The 24,355-nt window shown below is 42.8% G+C and overlaps 2 protein-coding genes across 4 annotated transcripts; both read left to right on the forward strand.

Annotated features, from left to right (window-relative positions):
* The first annotated feature begins 1,047 nt into the window (after window positions 1-1,047).
* VDAC1 (voltage dependent anion channel 1) lies at window positions 1,048-16,500 on the forward strand. 3 transcript variants are annotated; one of them, XM_064388309.1, is made up of 9 exons: window positions 1,048-1,241; window positions 7,557-7,626; window positions 8,185-8,234; window positions 8,446-8,598; window positions 8,690-8,742; window positions 10,875-11,102; window positions 14,053-14,203; window positions 14,679-14,736; window positions 15,562-16,500. In XM_064388309.1, exons 2-9 carry the CDS (start codon window positions 7,560-7,562, stop codon window positions 15,651-15,653), a joined length of 852 nt encoding a protein of 283 aa, XP_064244379.1. In that variant the 5' UTR covers window positions 1,048-1,241; window positions 7,557-7,559; the 3' UTR covers window positions 15,654-16,500. The 3 variants fall into 3 exon arrangements, with proteins under 3 accessions (XP_064244379.1, XP_064244380.1, XP_064244378.1); XM_064388310.1 differs by having other exon boundaries at window positions 1,113-1,237; window positions 14,679-14,740; XM_064388308.1 differs by having other exon boundaries at window positions 1,154-1,237.
* A 937-nt stretch (window positions 16,501-17,437) lies between these two features.
* Window positions 17,438-23,706, forward strand: C13H5orf15 (chromosome 13 C5orf15 homolog). Its single transcript, XM_064388311.1, has 3 exons — window positions 17,438-17,593; window positions 20,514-21,085; window positions 22,137-23,706. The coding sequence occupies exons 1-3, from the start codon at window positions 17,491-17,493 to the stop codon at window positions 22,266-22,268; spliced, it is 807 nt and encodes a 268-aa protein (XP_064244381.1). The 5' UTR covers window positions 17,438-17,490; the 3' UTR covers window positions 22,269-23,706.
* The last annotated feature ends 649 nt before the right edge of the window (window positions 23,707-24,355 follow it).

The following is a 24,355-nucleotide window of genomic DNA, read 5'->3' on the forward strand; positions in this document are numbered from 1 at the left end:
GGCCAGGCACCACTCACATGATGGGGTACAGCCCTGCCACGGCTGTGGGAGCAGTGCCCTTCAGAGAAATGCTGTTGGGAAAGCAAAGGTATGGGCCAGGTAAGAGCACAAGCAGGGAAACTGCCTCCTCTCACCATCCTGTGCAAGGGAAAAAGAGCAGGAAAGAACTAATTAAAAAACAGACCAAAACAAACCAGCGTTCCTGTGGGTGAGATGTAAACTCTCAGCAATGATTCTTTTTTTGACACAGACATCCTTTGCTTGGTGGGGGCAGAAGGGTGACCAGCCAGACCACCAGCAGTTTCCTGGCTGGGATGATTCCCCTGTTTATCTTGTGGGTGACGCTCTGTGCATCCCAGGGATCTCCAACAGTGCAGGACTGGGTTGATATCTCATCCTGAAAGTGGCCCAGCTCCACCTCTGTTCCCCTCTGATAGCAAAGCACTCCTTGCCTGAGTGTTTTGTCACCAGGAGAGTGTTGCTCTGGACCCAGCCCAGCTTCTCTGTAAGCTGTGAGGGCTGATTTGTTTGTCTGAGGGGGGTTAGGAAAGCCTTCAGCTCCCTAACTGATGAGAGCCCCTCCAGGCCCTGCAGTCAGTCCCCACGGGGGGAGTCTTGCTGCCTCGCTGACCCCTGGCTCCCTGACAGCTCCTTTGGACACCCACCAGATATCACACACAGCCTCACCTGCTACAGAGCCTCTTTCAAATCCTCCCTTCCTCCTTTCCCACCAGTCTTGCCTCAACCAGGATATGGGGAATTGAAATTTTAACGAGACGGGGAGTTAGAATTAAATTCTAAATTGAATTCTATGCAATTTAGCTAATAATAAATAGAATTCTATTCTAATTTAGCTAATTCAGACTAAATGGGGACTTTCAGGAATCAATATAGTTTGGCTTGGAAGGGCCCTTTAAAAGCCACCTCGTCTCGTTTCCCGCAGAGCCGGGGATTCTGGTACCCGGGCGGTGCGGGTGCCCGGGGTCGCAGCGGGGCCGCATCCCGCGGGTGCCGCAGCCGGGCCCGCTGCGGTGCCTCGAGCGGGGGCGCGGGGGCGCAGCCCGGTGCCCGGGGAGCGGCTCCGCAGCCCGCCCCGCCCCGCCGGTCCCCGCCCCGCCGGTCCCCGCCCGCCGTCACGCACCGCCGCCGCCGCAGAGCCCGCGGAGGCACCGGGCAGGGGCAGCCGCCGCCGGAGGAGGCCCAGGCGGAGCGGAGCGCAGCTGCCGCCGCGGCGGGGGCAGGTGGGGCTGTCCCGGGCGGGGGTCCCGGGCGGTGCGGGCGGCGGGACCCGGGGACGGGGCGGGGAGCGGGGGCAGCCCGCAGCGCCCCGGGCGGGTTTGCCCACCCGCGGCCCGGCGGAACGGGGATAAAACGGTGTCCTTACGTAATGCCGGGCATTGCGACACGGGGGCCCGCTGGGGAGGCGCGGGGGGCCGGGACGCGGCGGGCCAGCGGCGCGGCGGGGTCCCGGCGCCGCATCCCGGGATGCCGCAGCGCGGAGGCCGAGCTCCGCAAGCCGGGAGCTGGCCCCGTGACGGAGGAAAGGTCACTGGGCCACGGCGGCTCCTGCCGAGCGCTGCAGCATGCGGGATCGTCCTGCTCCTTCCCGGGAGGCAAAGGTCGAAGGCGGCCGTGCCTCGCCGTGTTTTGCACCGTCCTGGCTCTGGCGTCCCTTTCACCTCGCTCCTCCGCACCCCCGGCATCCTTCTTGCGGCTTGGCAAATTCATTCTGATAGGTACCAAAACCTCAGGTCTCAAGCCAAGCAGGCAAACTGATTTCTTCTTCCATTTTATTCGGCTTATTCTCAGAATATAGGTTTGTACTTGTGGGGAATAATGCCAGTTTAAAAATCCCCATGTCTCTGCTTTCTGCTCCTGTACTGAGCATGGTGGGGCCACAGCAGCAGCTGTCTCGATTCTGCCTTGTCACAGTCCTTGCTGGGAACAACTCTTGCTGGAGGGGGGAAAGTCTTTGACTCATTCAGTCGTTAGGTATTTGCAAAATAAAAAAAAGAGTAACAAAATTTTCAGAAAATGGAGTGGAGCTGACTCATCACCAGTGACCAATGCAGGGTTGTGTCTCTGGGGAATATTTATAGTGATTCCAGCCGAAACAGATCCCAGCTTGTTTCTCAGATGACTTAGTGAGAATAGAGGTGTGTTGCAGTTTGTTTTGTTGGGTACAGTGCATAGTTGAATAATCACCTTTCTCATGGCATTTCACCTATGAATTTTTGTCACAAATGGGCTTTTGCACGATTGCAATGACATTCCAGAATAATGCCTCCCCCCAGCACTCTCCATTGAAGGTTTGCACTAATCCACCTTTTCTTCCTGCCCGCATTTTGGAGTGTGTGTATGGGGGTGTGAGGGTGTGGGGACATCACTGTTGGCTGCTGTAGCAGCAGGAGGATGTCCCCAGCCCCAGCACTGTTAGGATGGAGGCAGGATGCACAGCTCGGGCCCACCTGGGCTTGGCATCCACTGCAGGTAGGGAAAAACATCTCCACCGGTGTAGCAGATGCTCCTTTCCTGTGTGAGCTGTCACATCGTGCTGGAAGACAAAATTCCATTTTAATTACTCATCCCCGCTGATGTGGTGCCGGGTGTTCCTGCAGGGGGTGGGAGTGAGGGACATGTCCCTTCCTGAGTGCGCTGCCGGGCGTGCGCTGGCCCGGGCCCTGCCATGCTGGTGGCACGGGCTGGGACAGCAGCACTGCTCTTCTCCTCCTCTGCAGGTTAACAGAAACAGCTTAATTTACCGTGTGGGGATGTGCTTCTGTGTTCTTCCCTTGCAGTTTAGTAGCTACAGCAAGCTGTGACTTCCCCCAAGTTAATTTAATCGATATGTGTGATAGTTTAATGAGGGGCTGCCATACAACACTGCAGCTCCTAATGTGCACCCATACGATTAAGAGCAGGCTGTCTCTTCCTTTAATTCCATAATTAGTATAGCCTAAATAATAATGTTTGCATTTGTTTTTAAGGGGTTTGTTTCCTTTATGCTCCTCTGTTTATTGGGTGACAAGGTACTGCATAAACCCTTCTTTAAATCTGCTCCATCATGCATGCAGTTCCAGAGTAAAGCTCCAGCAGGAGGGCTGGGATCCTGCAGGTGTCACAGGGACGCTGCATGGCTTTATAATGCCTGCAACAAAAGATATTGTGGACTCCCAGTCTTAAATTTGAGTCATAATGGTGCATGGATTATATGATGTTGGCAGCAAGTTGGGACAAAAAGTGTTGTTAAGTATTGTGTCTAATAATGCCGAGTATTTACAAACCACGTGCTTTTACTGGCTTCTCAAAAGCCTCGTGAATGTGCCCAACTTGATGTTTGACCTCTGTGTGACTGTGCATGTATTTAGGGGTAAATGTGCTCTTAAATCTCTCACAATGAGGCTGCTGAACCTGATCTGAAGCAGATTGTGGGCATGACTTGAAGGGATTTGGGATCTGGACCGTAAAACCCAAAAAGTGGAGCCAGCACTGAGCTCCCCTGGGAGCCTGGGATGTTGTAGAAGGACGCTGGTGCCTCCAGGCAGCCATGGGACGTGGAGGAGCTGGGCCCTGCTCTGCCTGAGAGCAAAGCCCCATCCTCTGTGGGACATTGACACAACAGACACTGGCTGGGAAACGACACTGCCCAGGCTGGGGGTCTGGAAACGCCTAAAAGCTGCTTCATTCCAAGGAATTATTTTTCCTTTAATGAAAGAGAGAAATGAAAAATAAATTAGTATTCTTTTTAACCTTGTGGGTTTTTCCCCATGCAGACAGACCTGGTCTTATAACCCAATGCTGTCAGTCCCTCTGCTGTTCCTAGCAGCTGTGAAGTGTTTATCCTGCAAGTAGCATCTTTTGATACTTGTAAAAGTAGCAAGTACTGTGCTACTTTCATGCTTTTGGAGACAGGGAGCTGGAATGTTCAGAACTACTGGTACCATCAAGAAATGGTACAGGAGTTCAGATTTATTTGGAATAAAATGTGGCTACAAAAGGATCATTCCAACCTTTTTAGTTTCTTAGCCTTCAGTCTGATAGACTTCCATTGTCTTCATGGGAATTTTATTCTTATAATGAACTTGATTCTTATATTAAATTTTTAGATCATTCCTTTGCCCATGTAAATATCATACACCTGATAAATATGTGCAGGGAAGCTTTAACCTAGGCATGTATGACAGTTATCAGGCAGAGATGAGTTTTTCTTTGGTTGCAGCCAATCCTTGTATTTGCCAGGGCACCCTGTGGGTTTGTTACTTTTTGGACTGAATTTGATTTAATTGCCCAGAACTGCATCATAGAGTGAAAATTTTTCCATCTGTGACACTGGAAAATACTCAAATTTGGCCTGCTGTAATGAAATCTTCACTGGGGCTGGCTCTTGGGTCCTGCAGCTCCAAAGGGAACTCTTGTTTTCTCCCTGTAGCAGATATAAATCAGGCATTCCTGGAGGTATGCTCACAGCAGCACTTGGAGCTTACTCCTCAGTTCAGGTTTTCTTCAGTCATCCCTTGTACTGTGGTGTTTCTTACTCAAGAAAACCAAAATATTTTCCTACTTAGAACACGTTACAGATATTCTACTTGGCCTGCTCTGTGCGGGTGTTGAGGTCCAGAGTCACGCTGAGCTATTTGCACAGTTGGACAAGGATAAAAGCAGTGAATTCATTTCAGTCCAAACCTAATCTGAGTTAATGTGCAGGGATCCCACTGGTGAAAAGCAAGGGCACTTGGCCACGGCCATTCCTTGATCCTTTAAGTGTTTGAATCCCTGCTAAGCATGCTTGTCTTACAACCTGTACTCACACAGGATGTAATCAGGTTTGTTTTCCATCTGTTAAACAAGAGGCTTCTTATTAGCCAGTGCAAACAGAAATTTTTGTTTTGTTCTTGCTGACAATGGCAAGGTTAGCCACCAAGTACACAGCTCCTAGTGTTTTTCACACTCAGCAATTTTAAACACCTTGCTCTGTGTGTGTTATATGATTTGCCTTACAACCAGCAGGGATTTGGCTTTCAGAATTGTCCCCTAATTATAGTAATTGTCTAAGTGGAGCTCTCATGTCTCCCACTGTTCTGGGCCCAGACTGCAGCAGTGGAGCAGCCTGGCACAGCTCATGCACCTGACGAGCCTGGCCACAGCCAGAGGGGATACACAGGCATCAGGGAACAAAACCTGGCTTCATGGGTTTGGAGAAGGGAAAAACATGACTGAGAAAATCCAACCCAAAAGCATACAGCATTCACTTATGAAGAAAATATTTTGATTTTGTGAAGTGACTCGAAGAGACTGTTGATGAAATAGATCTGATGGATTCTGAGATGCAGCTGGCAGAGTGGTGCATTATCTTTCAAAGCAGTGCTTATTTGATTTTTCAAGTGTAGAGATTTGTAATATTTTTAATTTTTCATGATGCTAAATGGCAATATCCATCAGAGGGTTCTCATGGGGCTGGGCTGCTCTGGCAAGGCAGAAGCATTTGCTGTACACAGACAGCTCTGAGTGACTCCTGCCATCCCTCTCCTGAGTGCTGCCTGACTTTGGGGGGTGATTTCCAAGCAGGGTATTGTATCTGTGACTTCAGTGAGGAGCAGAGGAACTACTTACACAAATATGGTAATACTTTCTTACACAAATATGGTAATACCCCAAATATGGGGTTTTTTCTGCTTATGTTTTTGGGGTTTTTTTCTCTTTTCCTTCCCCCTTTTTAAGGCTGATTTTATGTATAAAAATTAAATCCCTGCTTTTATGTTTTCACAAAACAAACCCAAGCAGAGAATGTTAGGTGCAATATAAGCAGCTAAAACTGCTTTGGAATATGAATGAAAAAAAAAAAAACCAAACAACTCTTTAGCTGGTTTGGGGATGCATTTTAATAGTGGATATAGCTGGGAAGAAATTACGTGCACCCAAGTAGTCTGTGACTGAAGCTACATCATAGTATGTGCCCTCGTATCCTACTTTATGTTCTGAAAAGTCTGTTTGCTTTTATTTAGCCACCAGATCTGTTTTGTTCCCTGTAGGACAGGGATTCTTCCTTTATGCAATAGCAATATCCTGCTTTAACAGGCACCAGCTTGTTGTCTGGAGTGCTTGAGGCGCTGAGTGACTGCTGAAAGTCCCTATCTGATCTCCATGGGGTGGTGAGCTTGCCTGAGAGCTGCATCCCAGGCTGCAGCCTGGGAGGTGAAGGCACCCTCGTGTTTGGAGCCAGTGGGTTTGTGTGGGATTTAAAGGAGTAATTTTCGGCTAACATTGAATACTCTGGAGTAAGAATGTCAGGCAGTTTTTAAAGCATTTGCATGCATATGTAGTAAACTGCTTATTACTTTTGAATAGCCAAAAAGTTTGTGAATATGGAGTTTTAGTGCAACATCTGGTATCAAGAGGATTAGCTTTATAAGTAATCTCCTTTGCTGTGTAGAATTTGGAAATCTTGTCTACAAAGACAGAAGATGTGCACCATTTGAGATTGCTTGACTTTGTCTCCCCTAAAGAAATGACTTTATTTGAATAAGGGAGTAGAAGTTATTGTACTTGGATAAAAAAGGAGATTCTCTTAGTTTGTTCCTCAGGATCCTATTTTCTCCTCTGTGTATGGTAAGACAATTTTCCCAGTGGCAGAGAAAATGGGATGCATTTGTGACTCTTGCAGGAGGCCACTGAACTAGGAATGTCAGGGCCTGCTGAAGATGGGAAAGTGAGAACCTCCATGGCAGTGTGGGCATCCCTCAGAAACAAAACACAGCAGAGGAAGCTGCCCCTGCAGTGTCCCCAGCACTGGGCTGTGCCTTTGCAGGGGGCTCCAGTCTGCACTTTGCTGCTGAAGCAGGGCTGTGGCTGCCCTCCAGATGGCCTGGCTTCACAGGGCAGCCTCCCTGCAGGCTGAATTTTTCTCAGCAAGGTCATTTTTACTCAGGTGCACAGAAAAACACTTAAAGGTCAATGTCTAAGGAGAGACCTTAACCCATTAATGGCAATAGCACAGTCAAAGAAAACTGAAGCATAAGAATGACCATTTATTGATTTTGCTGACATAGATGTTATCCATTTGCTGTTCTGAATTAGGGGAAGAAAGATGTTCCTGATAGTAGAGGCTTGTTCTGGTTACACTTCCTTAGTGAATGAGTTGGGGTCCTAATGCTTTACATCAGAATGCAGAGATCCATTGCGAGAAACAGGAGAAACATTTCCGAGAAATGGTTTGAAAAAACCGTAAGTTCATTCATGCAATTGCACTGATAAGAAAACAACAGTTAACTCTTTGGAAAGACACAGACAGTTCCTTTTTTAAAAATATATATTAGCTCTGCAGCCTGTTTCACATCCTTACTGGCAAGTACATGGTCATTGCTGCTGCTGGCTCCTGAGCAAAATGAAATCACACTGTTTGCAATAGCTGCTTTCTTCAGGCTGCATTTAAGTGGTGGGTGGGGGATACAAAATGAAAGGGGCTGAAATGGGCTTAAGTTTCTTGTTGCTTAAATTAATTAAGTAAATTTCTGAATGCTGTAGTTTCCTTTTTTTATTTCTTAAATTTTCCTTTCCAGAAAATGGCTGTTCCTCCTGCATATGCTGACCTGGGCAAATCTGCCAGAGATATTTTCACCAAGGGATATGGTAAATAACGCCAAAATAAGTTTGGTCTTTTGCTGTCTACCTGACTCCTGAAAATGTTAGAATTTTATTACTTTTCCCCTGAGAAATACTCCAATTATTTCCATTAGAATCCACAGAATCACAGCTTCACATTGCCCTTGCTGTTTGGAAAGGGAGGGTAACTTACTTTTCTTTTGATAAAATTCTTCCTGTTCCCCACAGTACTGTTGTTGGTTTTGTGAGAAAATTGTGTGCTGTTTTTTGGCTGCACCCTTGTGTTGATGAACAGGATCACTGATGGCAGTAGTTTGCTTATGAACAGAATGCTGCTCACTGGGAATAAAGTATCATTACCTAATTTGATCCCAATTATATTGCTGAGGTCAATAGGATTCATCAGTGAAGTGCTATCTGAAGTGAGTACAAGCTGCTTCTTAGAAACACATGGTTTGATAACTGTGCCCTTGGTTTAACTATTTAATAGTTCACAGGTGATTTAGAAGAGAGTTTTAAGAACTAAATCAGAAGTGCTTTTCAAATAAACATGTATGTGATTCATATTTTTTACTCACTCTCTAGGTTTTGGGTTAATAAAGCTTGATTTGAAAACAAGATCTGAAAATGGACTGGTGAGTTTGTAAGCACATTAAAATCCAAAACATTGCAGTGGTTTTGTAATTACTGTATATTTATTTTTTAAAAATATATATTTGTATTTATATGAACTAATATTTAACAAATTATAATACTGATATGTTCTACAAGTATAAGCATCTTCCTGATTGCATCTATGTATATAGTGACAAATACATGTATGTATAAATTATTTTTTTCTTTTAGGAATTTACAAGCTCAGGTTCAGCAAACTCAGAAACAAACAAAGTCAGTGGTAGTTTGGAAACAAAATATAGATGGGTGGAATACGGATTGATGTTCACAGAAAAGTGGAACACCGACAACACACTAGGCACTGAGATTACTCTTGAAGATCAGGTAATTTTTGGCTCCAGTAAAGCAATTTGCAAATTCACTTATTTCAATGCTTAATTAGAAATTCAATCACTGAATTTTTTTTTCTGCTCAGCTTGCACGGGGCCTGAAGCTGACCTTTGACTCCACCTTCTCTCCTAACACTGGGTAAGAAATGAGTAAGCTAAAGTGACAAAAAGGCATTTTTAATTATTTGTCCTGAGATATCAAGACAGGTAATAATCAACCTGTGTATGATGAAATCATGTCCATGTCACCTAAATCTTAGTGTTAATAATCCCTTTTTAATCCTTAACCATAGCAAGCAAACTTAAACACAATAGCTTGGAAATTATAGTTAGAATTGGAGAGTGAAGAAGTTGTGGTTTTACTCCATTGTGTATTTGTGGCCATGTCAGAGGATGAGCTGCTGCCTTAATAAAAGCACTAAACAAGTCAGCTGTAATGCAAAGCTTAACGAGCTCCTGGGGCCAGTTGGGCACAGCTCTGATAGGCTGACACAGAACTGGGCTCTTGTCCCAAGCTGAATTTATCATCCCAATTCTTGCAGGCCGCAGTGTGCCTGGGTGCTGGATGGGTATTTCTGACATGGTGATTGGATGCCATGTTTTATGTGGGCCAGAGGGATTAAGCAGCAGCTGCAGGTCTAGATGTTGGTTTATTTTTTTCCCCTGATTATCTTTGTGCAAGCAGTGCTGCCAGTGAGTCAAAATACTCTGCACATCAGCTTCCCAGAGCAGCAGACTCCACTGCAAGCTCTTGGGGTAATAGTCCCAGGGGAGCTTTCACCCTGTCTTTTAGATTTAGTGTTCTGCATTGTTAACTGCTTTCAGTCCACTCCTAATTCTAGATTAACAAGATACTTTTGTTAAACAGAATAATCTCAAGTAGATTTTTATAATTATTTCTTAACTGGTAGGATTCTTAAAGAAATTAAAAGGAAAAACCTTGTTTAAGAATGTTGTAACACGTCTAGAAGTATTTCTTGGGCACTTCACGGACACTGTAGTTAGGATTGCCTTGAGATAACTGTTAAATGTGGTTAAATGGAGTGAGATTCAATCCTGGTGTGACCTGGCTTAGTTTGACAGTTATGCACCATGTCTGAATATGAGACTTCTTCTCCCTCTCCTCATTATTACTGATTGTGAGGAATCTTTCAGCAGGTAAAGTCATTTTTTAGAGCACTCGGTGTTCTTACCTCTGTCCCTGTGACATTGGTGGCAGAGGTACTGCTGATTTTTACAGAAGTTGTAGATGAGTGCTTTTGGCACTCCTGCACTTTATTTCTGATTCTGCAAAACACAAGAACTTCCTGGGTCAGAGTTAATAATAACAAAAAAGAGATCAGTCTCTCTGTGGGTCTGATACAGCACTGATACTGTTCTTGGAGGTTGTTTTTGTCAGCTGATGTGAAAGGTTGATTTGAAATTTCAAATTAGCCTGACTTTTCCAGAAAGATTTCAGTAAAGATTTGGTCAAAGACAGAAGACACTTGTAAAAAGGGAAGAAAAAAATCTTAAATTAAGAGTAGCTGAATATATTAGACATAACTCTCTTGCCTTGTGAAAGTCTGCACCCTTGATGTAAATCAGCCTAAGAACATATGAGGAAAATACTGTTCTGGCCAATAGTATAAAAATAAACAAGTGACTCAGGAAAGTTTATTTCTGCCTGGCAGCTTTCTGGTGGCTGTAAATGGCTGTAACCATTAAAGCTCACAAAGTACCATAAGGAGAAATGGGCCTGTCAGAGCCACTGAAGCAGCCTGCTTGCTTCACAGCAGAGATTTTCACAAAGTTGTGATTTCCTAATGTCTGTCCAGTAAATAAAATTACCCAATTCACTAGGATTGTCTAAAAATGGTTTGCTTGGGACAGGCAAGTCCACTACTGTGGACTTCTGGTGGCAAACCTGTAAATTTCTACAATTTCCATTCCTTCCCTGTATGTACCAAACTTCCAAAACCATTGTATCAGTTGGAGATGAGGATATGGTTTTGTTAATTCCTATCTGTGTGCAGCTGCTTTTCAGAAGACAGTCCAGAAGTGCTTTGTGGGGCACCACACCACATTTTATAGCTCATTTGCAGAGAATTCACTGTAGCTGACTTGGGATTTTTAAAGGTGAACACGAGAAGGTGACATATCATGTGGCTCTCTAGGGATGTACACGTTGTCTTCAGGAATTGTTACACTGAGTTAAACTAAGTGATATGATGGAATTGCTACCTACAGGTGTACCTTTGCAAAGATATGATATCTGCCTTTTCTCTTTAGGAAAAAGAGTGCTAAAATTAAGTCAGGGTACAAAAGGGAGCACATCAACATCGGCTGTGACATGGATTTTGATATTGCGGGCCCTTCGATACGTGGAGCTCTCGTGCTTGGCTACGAGGGGTGGCTGGCAGGCTACCAAATGACTTTTGAGACAGCAAAGTCCAGAGTAACCCAGAGCAACTTCGCTGTTGGCTATAAGACTGATGAATTCCAGCTTCATACTAATGTGTAAGTACTGGCAGACAGGCACTAAAAAGGAATTTGGAAAGATTTTGCTGCTTACTAAACAATGAAAGGGTTAGAGGTTCAGCAATGGTGAACAAGGGAATGGTGAATTGGAAATTAATTCTTCATTAAAGGTGTCAAGCTGTATTTTTTCAGCTGCATTACCTTTTCTTTGAGTTGTGTGGGGGATTGCATGATGGAAGGAACTGGAACTCACTAAGCACCCAAGGGTCCAAAGTCTGTCTAACAGATAAGGACTGTTAGAACCCATTAGTGGTATAATAAAAAAAGTAAGTTATAAAAATACTCTTTGTGAAAGCTGAAAAAAAGCAATGCTTTCCTTTTACACCTGTCAGCATCAAGCAAAATGGTGGCTTGATGTGTTGGTGAAAGAGTTAATCAGAGGATGAAGAAGAACAGGCAAAAGGGAGTGACTGGAAGAGACAGGGACTGGGTTTGTTTCAGTACTGGAAGGGATATGGTGTAAAAGTTTATTTGGTATTGCAACTTCTAATAATACATTTACACAAGTATTTGTCCATTCTGAATGCATCAACAGTGGGAAACCAGGATCAAATTCCATGAATTTCTCTGTCTCCTGTTCCTCTTAAACAGGCAATTTATGCCTTTGGGGAAGACAGTTTTTTAAGATTAGGCAATTCCTAATCCGTTCTCCTGCCCCCCCTTCTGTGCCCCTGGGTAATTGGATATTTTGCATGTAGCAGAGCTATTCCAGGCTGTTTCCATCTGGGGGCTGAACAACCATTCTGCCTTCCTAGAGCTACTTCTTCAAAGGCCTTCTGTTCCGTTTCCTGCTGGTTTGCAGCGGTCTGGTTTAGGAAGCTCCCGCTGCCTCACAGAACAATCGAACCCCCACAGCCCAGACTGGATGTTTGAAGGAGTGCCAAAGCACAGAAATGTGGGCAGAAAACTTCCATCAAAACAATATGTGGGGTCCCCTTCCACTCAGGAGTTAGAAGTTACTCCTTCAAGTGCAATGACTTTCAGCTTAGTTGTGCTGTAGCAGTTCAAAACATTTTAATATTGGCTTCTGCTATAAAATGCTGTGGTTATTATTGCTCTTAATTAAAGCAACAGCAGAAACTCATAGCAGCAGCAGGGGCTAGATCTGTTTCTTGTATTCCTGAGGGTCTGCTTCTCAGATTGCTGTTATTGTACAAAACTATAGATGCATGATGCAAATAGAAATCTTACTTATTGTTAATAATAGATTAGTTAGGTGATTGATATGTTTCAGCTTTGAAAACATGTCAGAGCTTTTATATAATCCCAGAAAGAGTAGTGTATGGAATTCCCCTCATTAGGCTGCTTGGTTTTTACATCTACACAGGTCAGTGTTTCACTGGGATGCTGTGGCAGAGCAGATAATGTAACTAGGTGGGGCATGAAGCATGATTTTTTTGTTCCTGGCATTACACAAACCAGGTGGGGACTCTAGAAAGTTACTTGCCATCAGGGTGCCTTAATATATTAATTTTCATAGGGGGCTAGTGTTATTTTTTTTACTATAACTACATTAAAACTACATGCTATTATTGGCATAAAAAGTGCTATTATTACTATTAGAGTTTAAAAGAAGTTGACATTATTATTATTCTTTAATAATAAAACCAAGGGAGGTAGGGCTGGATAATTTCTAGTTTTAAATATGACTTTCCTCATTTTTTAAGCATAGCTCAGACCGCCCCCCCCTAATGTTGCAGGTCAAGACAGAGCTGTGTGGGAACCTTGCACAAAACCTGCCTGTATAACCAGCTCTCCTCAGTCCTTTTTAATCTCTCCTTTTCTTGAGAGCCAAGCACATGCAGTTAATGTGAGCTTCAGTCTTATCTGAAGTAAGTATTGTAGTGTTTTTCTGGAAGAATTGCTCTAACAATTTAAAAGGCTGTTGCTATTGCTTGAACTTCTAAATAGGCATATCACTGCTGTCTGTGCAACTGTTATGAACTGAAGAATATCAGACCAAAGGGGTAAAAGGGAAAAGATCCTAAATGTACCCCTTTTTGTAATCATTAAAGGTCTGGTATACTCTAATAATTGGAACCAGATTATATCACAGTTTAGAAATAACCCCAGATTAGATTTTCCTGGGGTTTAAACCCTGTTTTTCTACAATATGTTTGTATCATCTCTTTAAGAAAATAAGCAAAAGTGGAAATTCAGATGCTTACTGGTTTATGGGGAGTGCAAGGCCTTTAGCAGTCTATGGTCTTGTTTTTATGATCTGCATGCTGTAACGTTTTGCCTTTTATTTACCACACTTTATTCCTTTGTGACAATGGGGCAGTAGTAATTGGAAGTTGTGCTACTCACTGTTCAGCTGTGGGCCAGTGCTCTGTGCAAAGCAAAATTAGTTCAATTTCTGTTTCTAGTCCATAGACCACAGCACAGATGCACCCTAAAGACTGTTGTAAATGGAATTCATTTGCAAAAGCCTGTAGACTTGCACATTGAGTTGGCATCTTCACCTGTGATACAGTTCCTCTGTGTCTGGTAAAAGCATGCTGACATGGCAGTTTTGGGATGACTCAGGCTCTGTGACTGGGGTACAGCCCTCTCAGGGCACAAGGAAACATTTGCCAGGGCAAATAATTATTTCAGAGACACACAGGGAAAAATAAATCACTCTACTAAAAAGATTCCCATCTACAGGAAAGGGAAAATTAGAAGCTGTCATCATTGGTCTAACTTTTGATAGTTTGTCATGGATTTTTTTCAGTTTTAAAAGTTGTTGAAATATAATAATCTGCAATGAATTGAAGTGTCTAAAAACAGCTTCATAACCAATCTGGCCTAATGTCTCTATCTTAGTTGTTATAGGGATATTTAATGAGGTGTAAGTGGATGTTGTGCAAATACAGCTCTTACTGGAAAAATAAAAGCTGATTGTTTTGGGGTGCTGTTTAAAACGACACTAATGCATTCCTTCCAGGAATGACGGAACCGAGTTTGGCGGCTCCATTTACCAGAAGGTGAATGATAAACTGGAGACTGCTGTGAATCTGGCTTGGACAGCTGGAAATAGCAACACTCGCTTTGGAATAGCAGCCAAGTATCAGATTGACCCAGATGCCTCTTTTTCTGTGAGTCCTGTGCATGTGCATTTATATGCATTTGAAAAGAAGTGCTTGTAATGGAAGTGGAAAGCAGCTTTCCATCAGCAGAGCATGCTCCTGATGCAGTTCTGTGCTGTGTACTTGGATCTGTTTGTTTTGGTTTTGGCAGCCTGAGAGCACAGCTATTGGATTTTCCTTAACAGAAACACAGAATGTTTTATTGTAATACTGGGCACTATTTTGAGACTGTTTTTGTGTCAGTCTGGAAAAAATTAAAAATTGTGTTAATAAACCCATTCTTTTCTACGGTGACTGTAGATTCTTTGAGATTTGGGATTTAAGTTACAGAAAAATTAACTCTAGATTTATATGGGATTTAAAGCTTGAAATCCTTACATGCTTAAAAGCTGTTGCATAATTCTCAGGCATGGAGCACTTTGAAGAAAGATACTAAATTATTTACTATTTATTACTAAATAATGCTTTGTTGTTTCCCTTTAAGGCTAAAGTGAACAACTCCAGTCTGATTGGGTTAGGATACACCCAGACTTTAAAGCCAGGTAAGTCTATGCAGAAAAAAGTCAGAATCAATAAAGTGATACTTTAATCTTGAAATACCAGAAGTTTTTTGGTGATAAAGTATGATGGGTTTTGTAAGATTGCTCTTCATGCTTGGCAAGCCAACAGTGAACTTTTCTAGGGACTGTTCTGTTAATTTTGGATATCTGGTTGAAGCAGAATTATTAGAGACCATGGTCCACTGACCAGTCACATAGTCTCCCATGTTGATATAAAATATGTGTATATTTTTTTATGTCACAGATCAGTAACTAAATTTTTAATATTTCAGAGGCTTCCTATTACAGTTTATTCTTCTTAAAAATGTGACTTTCTCAAGGTCCCCTGGCCCAGGAAGAGGGCAATCTTTCTGCTGCAAAATTGGTTTTAATGTAGTGTTATAAATCTGCTGCCAGAATACTGAGCAGATTGACATGAGATATTACAGCAGATGGGGCTTGGGCTTTTTCATACCCAGATTTTAAAGTGGTTTAGAAAGGTGAGTATGTATCAAGGTCCCAGGTTTTTGTAATTTTGGACTCTAAAATTAGATTAATCAGTAGACCAGCAGCAGTGAATTGGCACAGAGCTTTAATTACTTGAAGTGATAAAAAGCAGAATCTATCATCGTGGTTTATTATAAATTTCATAATTCAGAAAGATTTCTTATCTGCAAATTGTTTTAAAATGCCCAGTCCTTCCAAGGCCAGCTGCCAAATCCCATTAACTTGGCTACCCAATAAATTAAAGCAGTAACAGACATGGCACTTTCTGAACATAAAGCTCATTCCAGGTTTTGACTTTTCTCTCCCTTTTCTCTTTTGCAGGTATCAAACTGACGTTGTCAGCTTTGTTGGATGGCAAGAATGTCAATGCAGGGGGTCACAAACTTGGTCTAGGATTGGAATTTGAAGCATAAGGAGTGATTTCATAATTGCTAATCTGAAAATACAGCATAGCTACCTTCAGAAAATAGTGTACCTTTCAATGTTTTGTCTGGGGTGCAAGTGTTGCTACGTATCTGTCCTGCTAGTCCTGGTTAAAGACAGCTAAGCTTTAAAAATGATGTTAAAGAAGTGGAGACAAAATCATAAATAAAAAATCCTAGCTTTTTTCCTTTATGTAATTGCTCATCACATCTGTCAGCTGCCACATGATAAGAAGAAGGAAGGTGTTGATTACCTCTACTAATATATTGATGGCACAAGGAATGTGTTAATGTGTTGTAAAACCTGGGAATTGCAGACCACTATATTGTACTGTTCATTGTGTAAGCAAAATGTTCTGACACCTAAGGTTTCAGTCAATGAGGGAATGTGCAAAACTGTCTGAAAAAGGGATTTTAAAATTTATTTTTTTAGATATGTGTTTCATCCATGGTTCGTCTTACTTGGTTACCCCACACCTACTGCTGTCTCCAGAATGCTTTAGGTTGTCTGACTTGTCCAAGTCCTTGTGGAGGAGGTTTGATGTGACTCAGCCAATGCTGCCTGTCCTGTGTTGTGGTTCCTTCCCCTTGCACTGATGAAAAAGCTTGTAAAATGGACATAATCAGGGAAGAGTCTTTGCAACTGCAATCACATAGTTGCATCACTAATTCTAAAACGGAGTTTTCTTTTATTACCACTTTTTTTTAGCAACTAAATGGGTACATTTTTAGAGAGTCTTCCATTTTGTGTGGAACTAGACCCCAAAATGCTGTACTTGACACTACTAAAAATGGATAAAAAACCCAAACCTGACTTGAATAAAATATTGAAATGTCATCTTTTACTCTGTCTTTATATTAATTGTGAAAACAATTCCATCTACATTTGTGGCTCCAGCAGAAGACTGGCAACATCTTGGCGTGTGTTTTGTACCACACAAACAAAAAATTCTTAGAATTAAATTCCAGATGTGGGCACTGTTCTTAGTGCTGCCTAAGCTCTGACAACTGCACGTTACATGTGTCTATCTCATGGATAGAACAAGCTAACGTGACATATTTATTACAGAATTCAGTAAGTGAATTACCTCTCTGCAAAAGAGTAAGTGTGGGCAATGAAGAGCTTGGCTCAGCCTCAGCGGCTGTTGCTCAGTGTTGGTATTTTTCGCGAGGAGGCCGTGGCCGGGGGTGGCTGCAGATGGCGAGAGCTGCGGCGCAGGACGTGCTCGATGAGGCAACGCCATTGCGACAGTGACACCGCACCGCCACCGCAGCGACAGCCCGCGGCCTGGGCAAGGCCGGCTTCCCCCTCAGCATCGTCTATCAGACATTTAACCCAGCGCTGCTGGGAGGAGCGGAGCCCTTCAGCTCCCAGGAGCAGTGAGCGAACCAGAACCGGTTTAAAGCTGAGATTGGAGCGTTCAGATCGGATGTTCAGATCTATCAGATAAAGGAAAAACCTCTTCTCCCTCGGGGGCGGCCGGGCTCTGGACCCCGTGCTGCCCGGGGAGCGGTGCAGTCCCAGCCCCGGAGGGGTTCCTGAGGCGCCGGGATGGGCGATGGGATTTAGGGGTTACAGTGCTGGTGGAGGGTTGGTCTGGACGGTGCGAAAGGTGTCCCAGCCCCGCTGGTTCCATGCCCAGCAGGTCACGCTGTGCTCACGGCTGTACTCCAGCAGCCCGTGCCCGCGCGGTTCCATCCCCTCCGTTCCACAGCTCCCCGCGCCTGTGACGCCGCCGCGCCGCCCTCAGCTCCGCGCGCGCCCCGTGCGCGTGCGCGCCTGCCTCACGAGGGGCGGCGCCATCGCCACGTCCGCGGAGGGGCCAAGATGGCGGCGGCCGGCGGCGAGCGGCGGGGCCCGGCAGGCCGCGCCCTGTGCTGGCTGCTGCTCTGCGGCTGGGCCCTGGCGGCCCGCGGGGAGGAATCCCTCGGTGAGCGCCGCGGGGCCGGGCGGGGGGCTGGCTGCGGGCTGTGGGCGTAGCGCGGTCGCCCTGCCGGTCTCTCTCGCCCGTCTCTTCCGTTGGGCCTGGAGCGCTGTGCGGGCCGCGCCTTGAGGTGACCGGTGTGGCCCCGGCCTGGCCCCGGCCTTGAGGTGACCGGTGTGGCCCCGGCCTGGCCTCGGCCTTGAGGTGACCGGTGTGGCCCCGGCCTGGCCCCGGCCTTGAGGTGACCGGTGTGGCCCCGGCCTGGCCCCGGCCTTGAGGTGACCGGTGTGGCCCCGGCCTGGCCTCGGCCTCTGCTCTGTGCGCTGGGTGGGCGCAGGGCAGGAGCCGCCTGCCAGGTGTGCAGAGCTTTTGTTGCTGTGAAGAGCGGTTTGGCTGGTTAGTTCATTCGTCAGGCTTGGGATGCTTTTTCTAAATAGTCTGGCTGCGTGCCTGGTTTTAGTCTCCCCTCTCCTAGAAATTAAGTTTATGTTATTCTGCAAGTTGACTCCTAGTTAAGTGTTTTCGTAATCCCCCCTAAAACTACAGACGGCTGTAATGAAAGGCTGGTAAGAAATGTGTGGTTCAGGGACAGTGAGTTTCTCTTTGTTTTGGATGGAGTATTGGCTGGGCAGTGAAGAGAAAGGAATTAGTGAAGGAAAAAAAAAGGGAACTGTTTGATCCATCAGTTCCTTCCGTGCTTGTCAGTCAGTATCTCCACACCAGCTGTATCTGTGTTACCCCTCACCTGCTTTAATGGGTAGGCAGTAAGAATTTGGGACAGAAATCTGTAGGAAATTGAGAGTTTTTAACTTCAGGAGTCATGAAGCAACTTGCTTTCTAAAGCAGTTTGCCTGGAAGTGAGTTTTAACCATGATGTGTTTTTTATGTGCAGTGTTTGTATTGCTAACTCTGTCACCATGATTGAACATTAGTATCTGTTCCTGAAGCTGAGGCATCTCTGGATCTAAAATCATCTGACAGTGTTGTGTAATCAGTGCAGCCACTGTTTATAATGCCAAATAGTTTGGGGTAAATATCATAAATCAGTTGTGGTTTAGCTGCTAAACTTCCAGCTGCTATTAAAACAAAAACCCAGGCACATTTTAGGAATAATAGGAAATTGCTCTTTCTCAGTCTGAAGGTGCAGCAATAGCCACTGGGAGTCCATTTACATTTAAGCATATATCCTTCTAAAACTCCAGTGTTAAAATCAGTTCAAGATTAACTTGAAGTGTAAGGCCAGATGCAGTATAGTTTTATAGAGAAAATACTCTTGTTTGTATTTCAAACAGTTTAGCTCTTACTCTCTAATAGTTCTTGTGTGTTTGGGGAGGGTAGCAGCAAGGCTGACCTCACTCACAATAGCCAGCTAGCTATGAATGTGGAATTATCTTGCCTTTCCTCATATTGATCTCTGCACATGCAACTAGCTGGCTTAAACCTGAGGAGAGAGCTGAATTCCCTAAACTTGCCCTGGGTAAGAACTGCACAAGTTAATGTTGGTGTGGTAATTCAGATGAGTGTTTTTTCAGCAACACAAAGTGTGTTAGGTGTGAAATGGTTGAATTTCAGCAGAGAGGCACCATGGTGTCTGCTGCACGTGAGAGGAGTTGAGTCTTCTGTGTTTTCCTTTTGGTTAAAGAGTAATTCATAAAATCTGCAGAAGTGTGCCATGTAAACAAGAGCTCTGTTGTAACTGAACCTCAGCAGATACACAAGTTCCATGAATAACATCATTCAATGTCCCCTCTGTAATATTTCACTTACAAGTAACCTGACACGAGAAGTTGCTTGAATGCTTCATTTCTAGAGCCTGGAACTTTCCTGTGAGCCTTGAAAATGTTTAATGAAAGTACTGTTGCTTTTGTGAAATGAAAAATTAGTTTGGCATGCCAAAATGCAAGGCAAGTATGGTTTCCCATTTTAAATGAAAATGCAGGCTGAAAGTCTAAAATTTGTTTTACATTGTTTAAGGTGCCTCTGGATTTGAATCTGATAGTGATGTGCTGCAAACATGAATAGTTTGCTCATATTTAGGCTTAAAAATTGGTTATTAAACTCTCTGCATATTTTTTTTTACTGTTCTTTGGATAAAGAAAAGGGACAGTGGGCTCTGTATGTGGATTTAATGCTCACCTTGTTTTTTATGTATTTCTGCAAAGCCTTGCAGCGTTGGAGAGATGCTGAATTTGCCTGAGGGTGCATTGTTACTGTGCTATTTCTGACTTACTTCATTTCAATAACTGCTGCCAACAAATGCTTTCCTCCCGGAGCATGAGCAGCATTTGTTTCTAACTCGTGGTTCAGTAGTTTCATTTGAGGTAATATAAGATTGGAAATCTCTTACAGTGGCTACAAATTCAATAAAAAGTAGTGCCTGGGAAGAGGTGCTGCTGTCCTGTGTCCTGACTGAAGAGGACTTTGCAGTGTCTTCTCATTTTTTTGTTGGTAAAACATGCAGTGGTGAAAGATGAAAATCTTAACTGCAGGGAAAGCTTTCCTGAGAACATCCTCCTTTGTAGGCCTCAGCTCATTCTGTGGGAGGAAGAATTTGATGATGGAGAAAATGCTAGTCATGTATGATTGGACGAGATGTCATGAGTCCACAGAGGGAAGAATGACAGCTCTTTGAAGTTAAGTCTGGAAAACAGGCATGCTGAGTTTTTCGGGGACACTTTGCCACACTGATCTGGAAGGCATGTGCTTCCAAACTTTAGTTCCTGTCCCACTCAAGACTTTTCTTTGGAAGTTGCCAAAGTGCAGGAGTATGTATTTCTGCATATGAATGTAAAAAAGTTTGCAGTGTGACGTATGCTGTGTTCTTCATATGATTTCTTCTCTGTGAAGGAAATTTGTGGCAATAGTTTTCTGTCAGAGAAGTCAGTGCCTTGTGCATAGTGCTGATTGTTTCTCATCCTTTTCTCAGGTTCTGTGAAAGAGGATGTGCTTACAAAAAATATTTCTTCTACAAGTGAGAATGAAACACTGAGTAGATCCCAAAATTTGACAGACAGCTTGCAGAGTTCAACCTCAGCAGGAAAGGAGGCCAAAATCAATTCGGTGACTGCCGGAAAGCCACCTACAGCAAACGGTGACTCTTTGTCACCTGATGTCCCTGCTAGTCCAGTATCACAGGTGGATGTTGATGCTTCTGAAGATACTAAAATTGAGGAAGAAGATCTTCTAACAGATCTGAAAGACACACTAAATAGTTCCCCACCCATCATCAAAGAAACTATGGAGTCAGATGGAGATGACTATGCGTACGAAATGACACCAAACTCCAGATACAGTCCAGACCTTCTAGAGATGTCAGAAGACGACAACTCTGACACCATCAGTAATTACAATGAGGAGATCAAGACCCTTGATGAGAAGATAAAAGCTGTTTCTGTCTCAGGGTTGGATGAAGAGGAAGACAGCCATTTCTTTTTTCATCTGGTTGTAGTTGCCTTCTTAGTAGCTGTTGTTTATGTCACCTATCACAATAAGAGGAAGGTAGGTGTCCTCTGAAAGGTTGGGAGAAACAGCTGGAGTGTTTAAAATAAAGTTGCATTCCCTTGTACATGTTTTTAACAAGAGGAACTTAGCTTTTTGAAGAATGAAATCTTTGACTACTTAGTCTTGTGATAATACTAATATGCAGATCATTAGTGTCATTTTTATCTGCACAATGAAAAGGAACTTGAATCAAATATTTACAGTAAGAAAATGAGTTAATTGGTAACATCAGTAATCAATCAGTGCAGTAATGAACACTGGCAGTGCACAACATGAATTCTGTAAAGGGGACCTGAGCCAAGTCAAGTGGAGGTGAATGATTAACTAATTTTTTTCTGCACAGGAAAACAAGAAATTAAGGGAGGTTTAACTGCAAACGGTGTGGGAATGTTCTTGTTATGATTGTGATAATCTTTCTAATAGTCACTTTAATATGGTCTTTAGATCATGGACATTCTGAGGGTGTAGCTACAAACTTTTAGAAAGTGTTTAATGCTGCTTCCAGTTTTACATAGAGAAGCTACTAAGTTGCTATTTTCAGGTAAATGTTTCTTCAGTACAAACTAATTCTCCGTGTCTCAAAAATAGTCTGATTGTTGTTATTCCAAAATATATTGCTAGCATTAAAAGTTAGTTTCAGCCCAGCCAGACACAACAGAAGTGCATGCACAAATTTGCATTAAACAATAGATTACCTTTTAGATATGAGGAAAGTTTAGTGTTTATCTTGGGGGAGAATACTGTTCTGGGTGAGGATTTGCAGGACCCAAAAGAAAGCAGCTGAAAACCCAAAACCTTCTTTACTGTGCAGTGGCCTGTCTATAATGTGCATTGCCAACTCCTTTTAGGGGAAGATGTTGAGGACTGTTGCATTTTGAAAATTTATCTGAGAGCAGTTCAAATAATTTAGAAATGTATTGGCTTTGCTGCAGCAATGCCCTTGCCAGCCTGGGGGGTGAAGCCATGGTGTCAGTAGCACTGTGAAGCTGTCTCTCAAACCCAGCATGTTTCTGCACAGCATCTATAAGTTGTCCTGTTATTCTTTCAGATCTTCTTACTGGTGCAGAGCCGAAGATGGAGGGATGGCCTGTGCTCCAGGACAGTGGAATATCATCGTTTAGATCAGAACGTTAACGAAGCGATGCCTTCCCTGAAAATAACCAATGACTATGTGTTCTGAAAGCACTGTGACTTCAGTTTGCTGAACTTAGCACTCTTTGCCTGCCCAGTCATGTAATGATATTCAGGTATTCTAAATAAGCTGCTTGTGCAGAAATGAGATGTACTCTGTTTGACCTGGATGTTTTGGAGATTCAGTGTCATGGAAGATCAAGGGCATGACCCATCTGTTTGCTACTTTGGTCGGGTTTTATATCAACTGTAAAGATAGAGAATTTAATAAATTAGTGCTCTTTCCATTCATTAAGCATCATTCCCTTCTGTCTGGAGCAGTCTTAATAGTCATACTACAAAAAAATAGGCATAAAATATTTTAGGTCTAATAAATTAATGACTTTGGCATCACTAAATCAAATTAATGATCTCTTTGCTAATCACTTACATGGCTCATAAATTCCACTATATTGCAAACTTAAAATATAATTACTTTCTTCTGTGCTTAAATTTTGATGCTGCAAGTCTTTCATCTCATTTTTTCTGATTCTGTTTTCTTGTTGCATAATTTGATCCTATTTTGGCAAAATAGCTAGAATGGCAATTTAATAATTTATGTATGTGTTCATGCCGTAAATAATTTAAAAACGATTATGTATAACCCGTTTTATTTCAGAAGTTCTGTACCATATATTTCCTTCCATGTGTAAGGTGTTTGTGAAGGTATGCAGCTTCTGGACTGTCCCTTTTTTTTCTCTGATGCTATTTATGACTTCATTGTCTTTGTAACTAATGAGTGGAAAACAAGCCTTGTTGAATAATTTTACTAAAATGTAGATAGCTGACAGGCTTTCAATACATCAAAGCTTTCTGTTGAATTTGAAGACAGTTGGGAAATGGCTATGTGATTTGTTATATTATAAATGGGAGAAACTGTCAGAATAATTTATTTGGTACTTTTTCTGACCTGGGTAACAGACAGGTGAAAGTAAGGCTGTCAGTGGACAGTGCACTCTCATTTTTGACAAACATTTATGCATTAGTGTAAATCAAGTTACTGCTACAGTAGTTTTTTGGGGAGTTGTTTTTTTTTTAATTTTGTCTTTTGTACTTCCATTATTTATGTTTTCATGAGTTGTAAAATATAAAATTTTAGTTTTCTGTACATTTTATTTGTGATTTTGCTTTCAGACTGATATGTTTGTAAATAATGGTGAATCAGAACCCCATAATTAATGACTTGGTATTCAAGTAGTTATGTAACATTTGGAAACAAATCAATTTCACGCCTGTTGGCATGAGGAGTCTGAAGGCATGATATTGTTTTAGGAATGAAATGCTAAAAGTTCTATATCCTACTGTTAAATGCATTCTTTTCATAACCACAGGAAGTAAAGCACAAACAAAATATCTCCAAACTCTTTTCTTGCGGTAATTTTTATTGTATTTGGACTTGTATCACTTAATATTTTGAATAAGGTTTTTAAAATAAATGACAATAATAAGCCTGTGTTTCTTACCTTAACTATTTCACTGCTTTTATACAGTAACTTATGATAAAAAACTTGCTTATGCTTGGAATTGGAAACCATTTCAAAATGGTTTCCAATTTTCCAATTTCCATTTCTCTGTTGCCCATACTGGATGTATGAAGGTTTGTTATGTGCATCTGTTAAATGCTGTGTAGGGTAGATAGCAAGGCTTAAATTAAATATTTTAAGCTGTGGGAATTAATACATTCTTTTACAAGATTTGTTTAGCTTAAGTTATTTAGTCTATAATTCTTGTGGAAGGTATTTGAAATTCTTACCTGACCATACCTACTTTGAAGTGTAACACTGTTGTGGTCAAGATCTAAAGGAAAGGTTACTTCTCAAAGCTCCTTTAGGGTGTTTAAATATTGGAATTTGAGGTGGTGGCTAATGTTTTTGCACCCAAGAAATTCAGTAACTTTGTCCTTAAAAGTTACTGATTATAGTGTAGTGATTTTGACAGTAGGAAATAGTATGTTCACCCTTGGCAGAAGTTTTTGTTCCTTTCAGCTTGGTCCCACAGGCCTTACACAAGACCCACACTGAGCAGCCTGACTGTGCAGAGATACAGTGATACCCACGTGAGAAATTTCATTTGCTCTTCAACCCACCCAGTGAATTA

This window comes from Passer domesticus, chromosome 13 (assembly GCF_036417665.1).
Source record: "Passer domesticus isolate bPasDom1 chromosome 13, bPasDom1.hap1, whole genome shotgun sequence".
NCBI lineage: Eukaryota > Metazoa > Chordata > Aves > Passeriformes > Passeridae > Passer > Passer domesticus.

Excerpts from the sequence above, each read along its gene's own strand:
- VDAC1 (XM_064388309.1), top strand. The coding sequence starts at position 7,560 with ATGGCTGTTCCTCCTGCATATGCTGACCTGGGCAAATCTGCCAGAGAT. Across the intron at positions 14,204-14,678 it reads ACCCAGATGCCTCTTTTTCT|GCTAAAGTGAACAACTCCAG; the intron begins GTGAGTCCTGTG and ends TTTCCCTTTAAG. Across the intron at positions 14,737-15,561 it reads CACCCAGACTTTAAAGCCAG|GTATCAAACTGACGTTGTCA; the intron begins GTAAGTCTATGC and ends TCTCTTTTGCAG.
- C13H5orf15 (XM_064388311.1), top strand. The coding sequence starts at position 17,491 with ATGGCGGCGGCCGGCGGCGAGCGGCGGGGCCCGGCAGGCCGCGCCCTG. Across the intron at positions 17,594-20,513 it reads CCGCGGGGAGGAATCCCTCG|GTTCTGTGAAAGAGGATGTG; the intron begins GTGAGCGCCGCG and ends TCCTTTTCTCAG. Across the intron at positions 21,086-22,136 it reads CCTATCACAATAAGAGGAAG|ATCTTCTTACTGGTGCAGAG; the intron begins GTAGGTGTCCTC and ends TTATTCTTTCAG.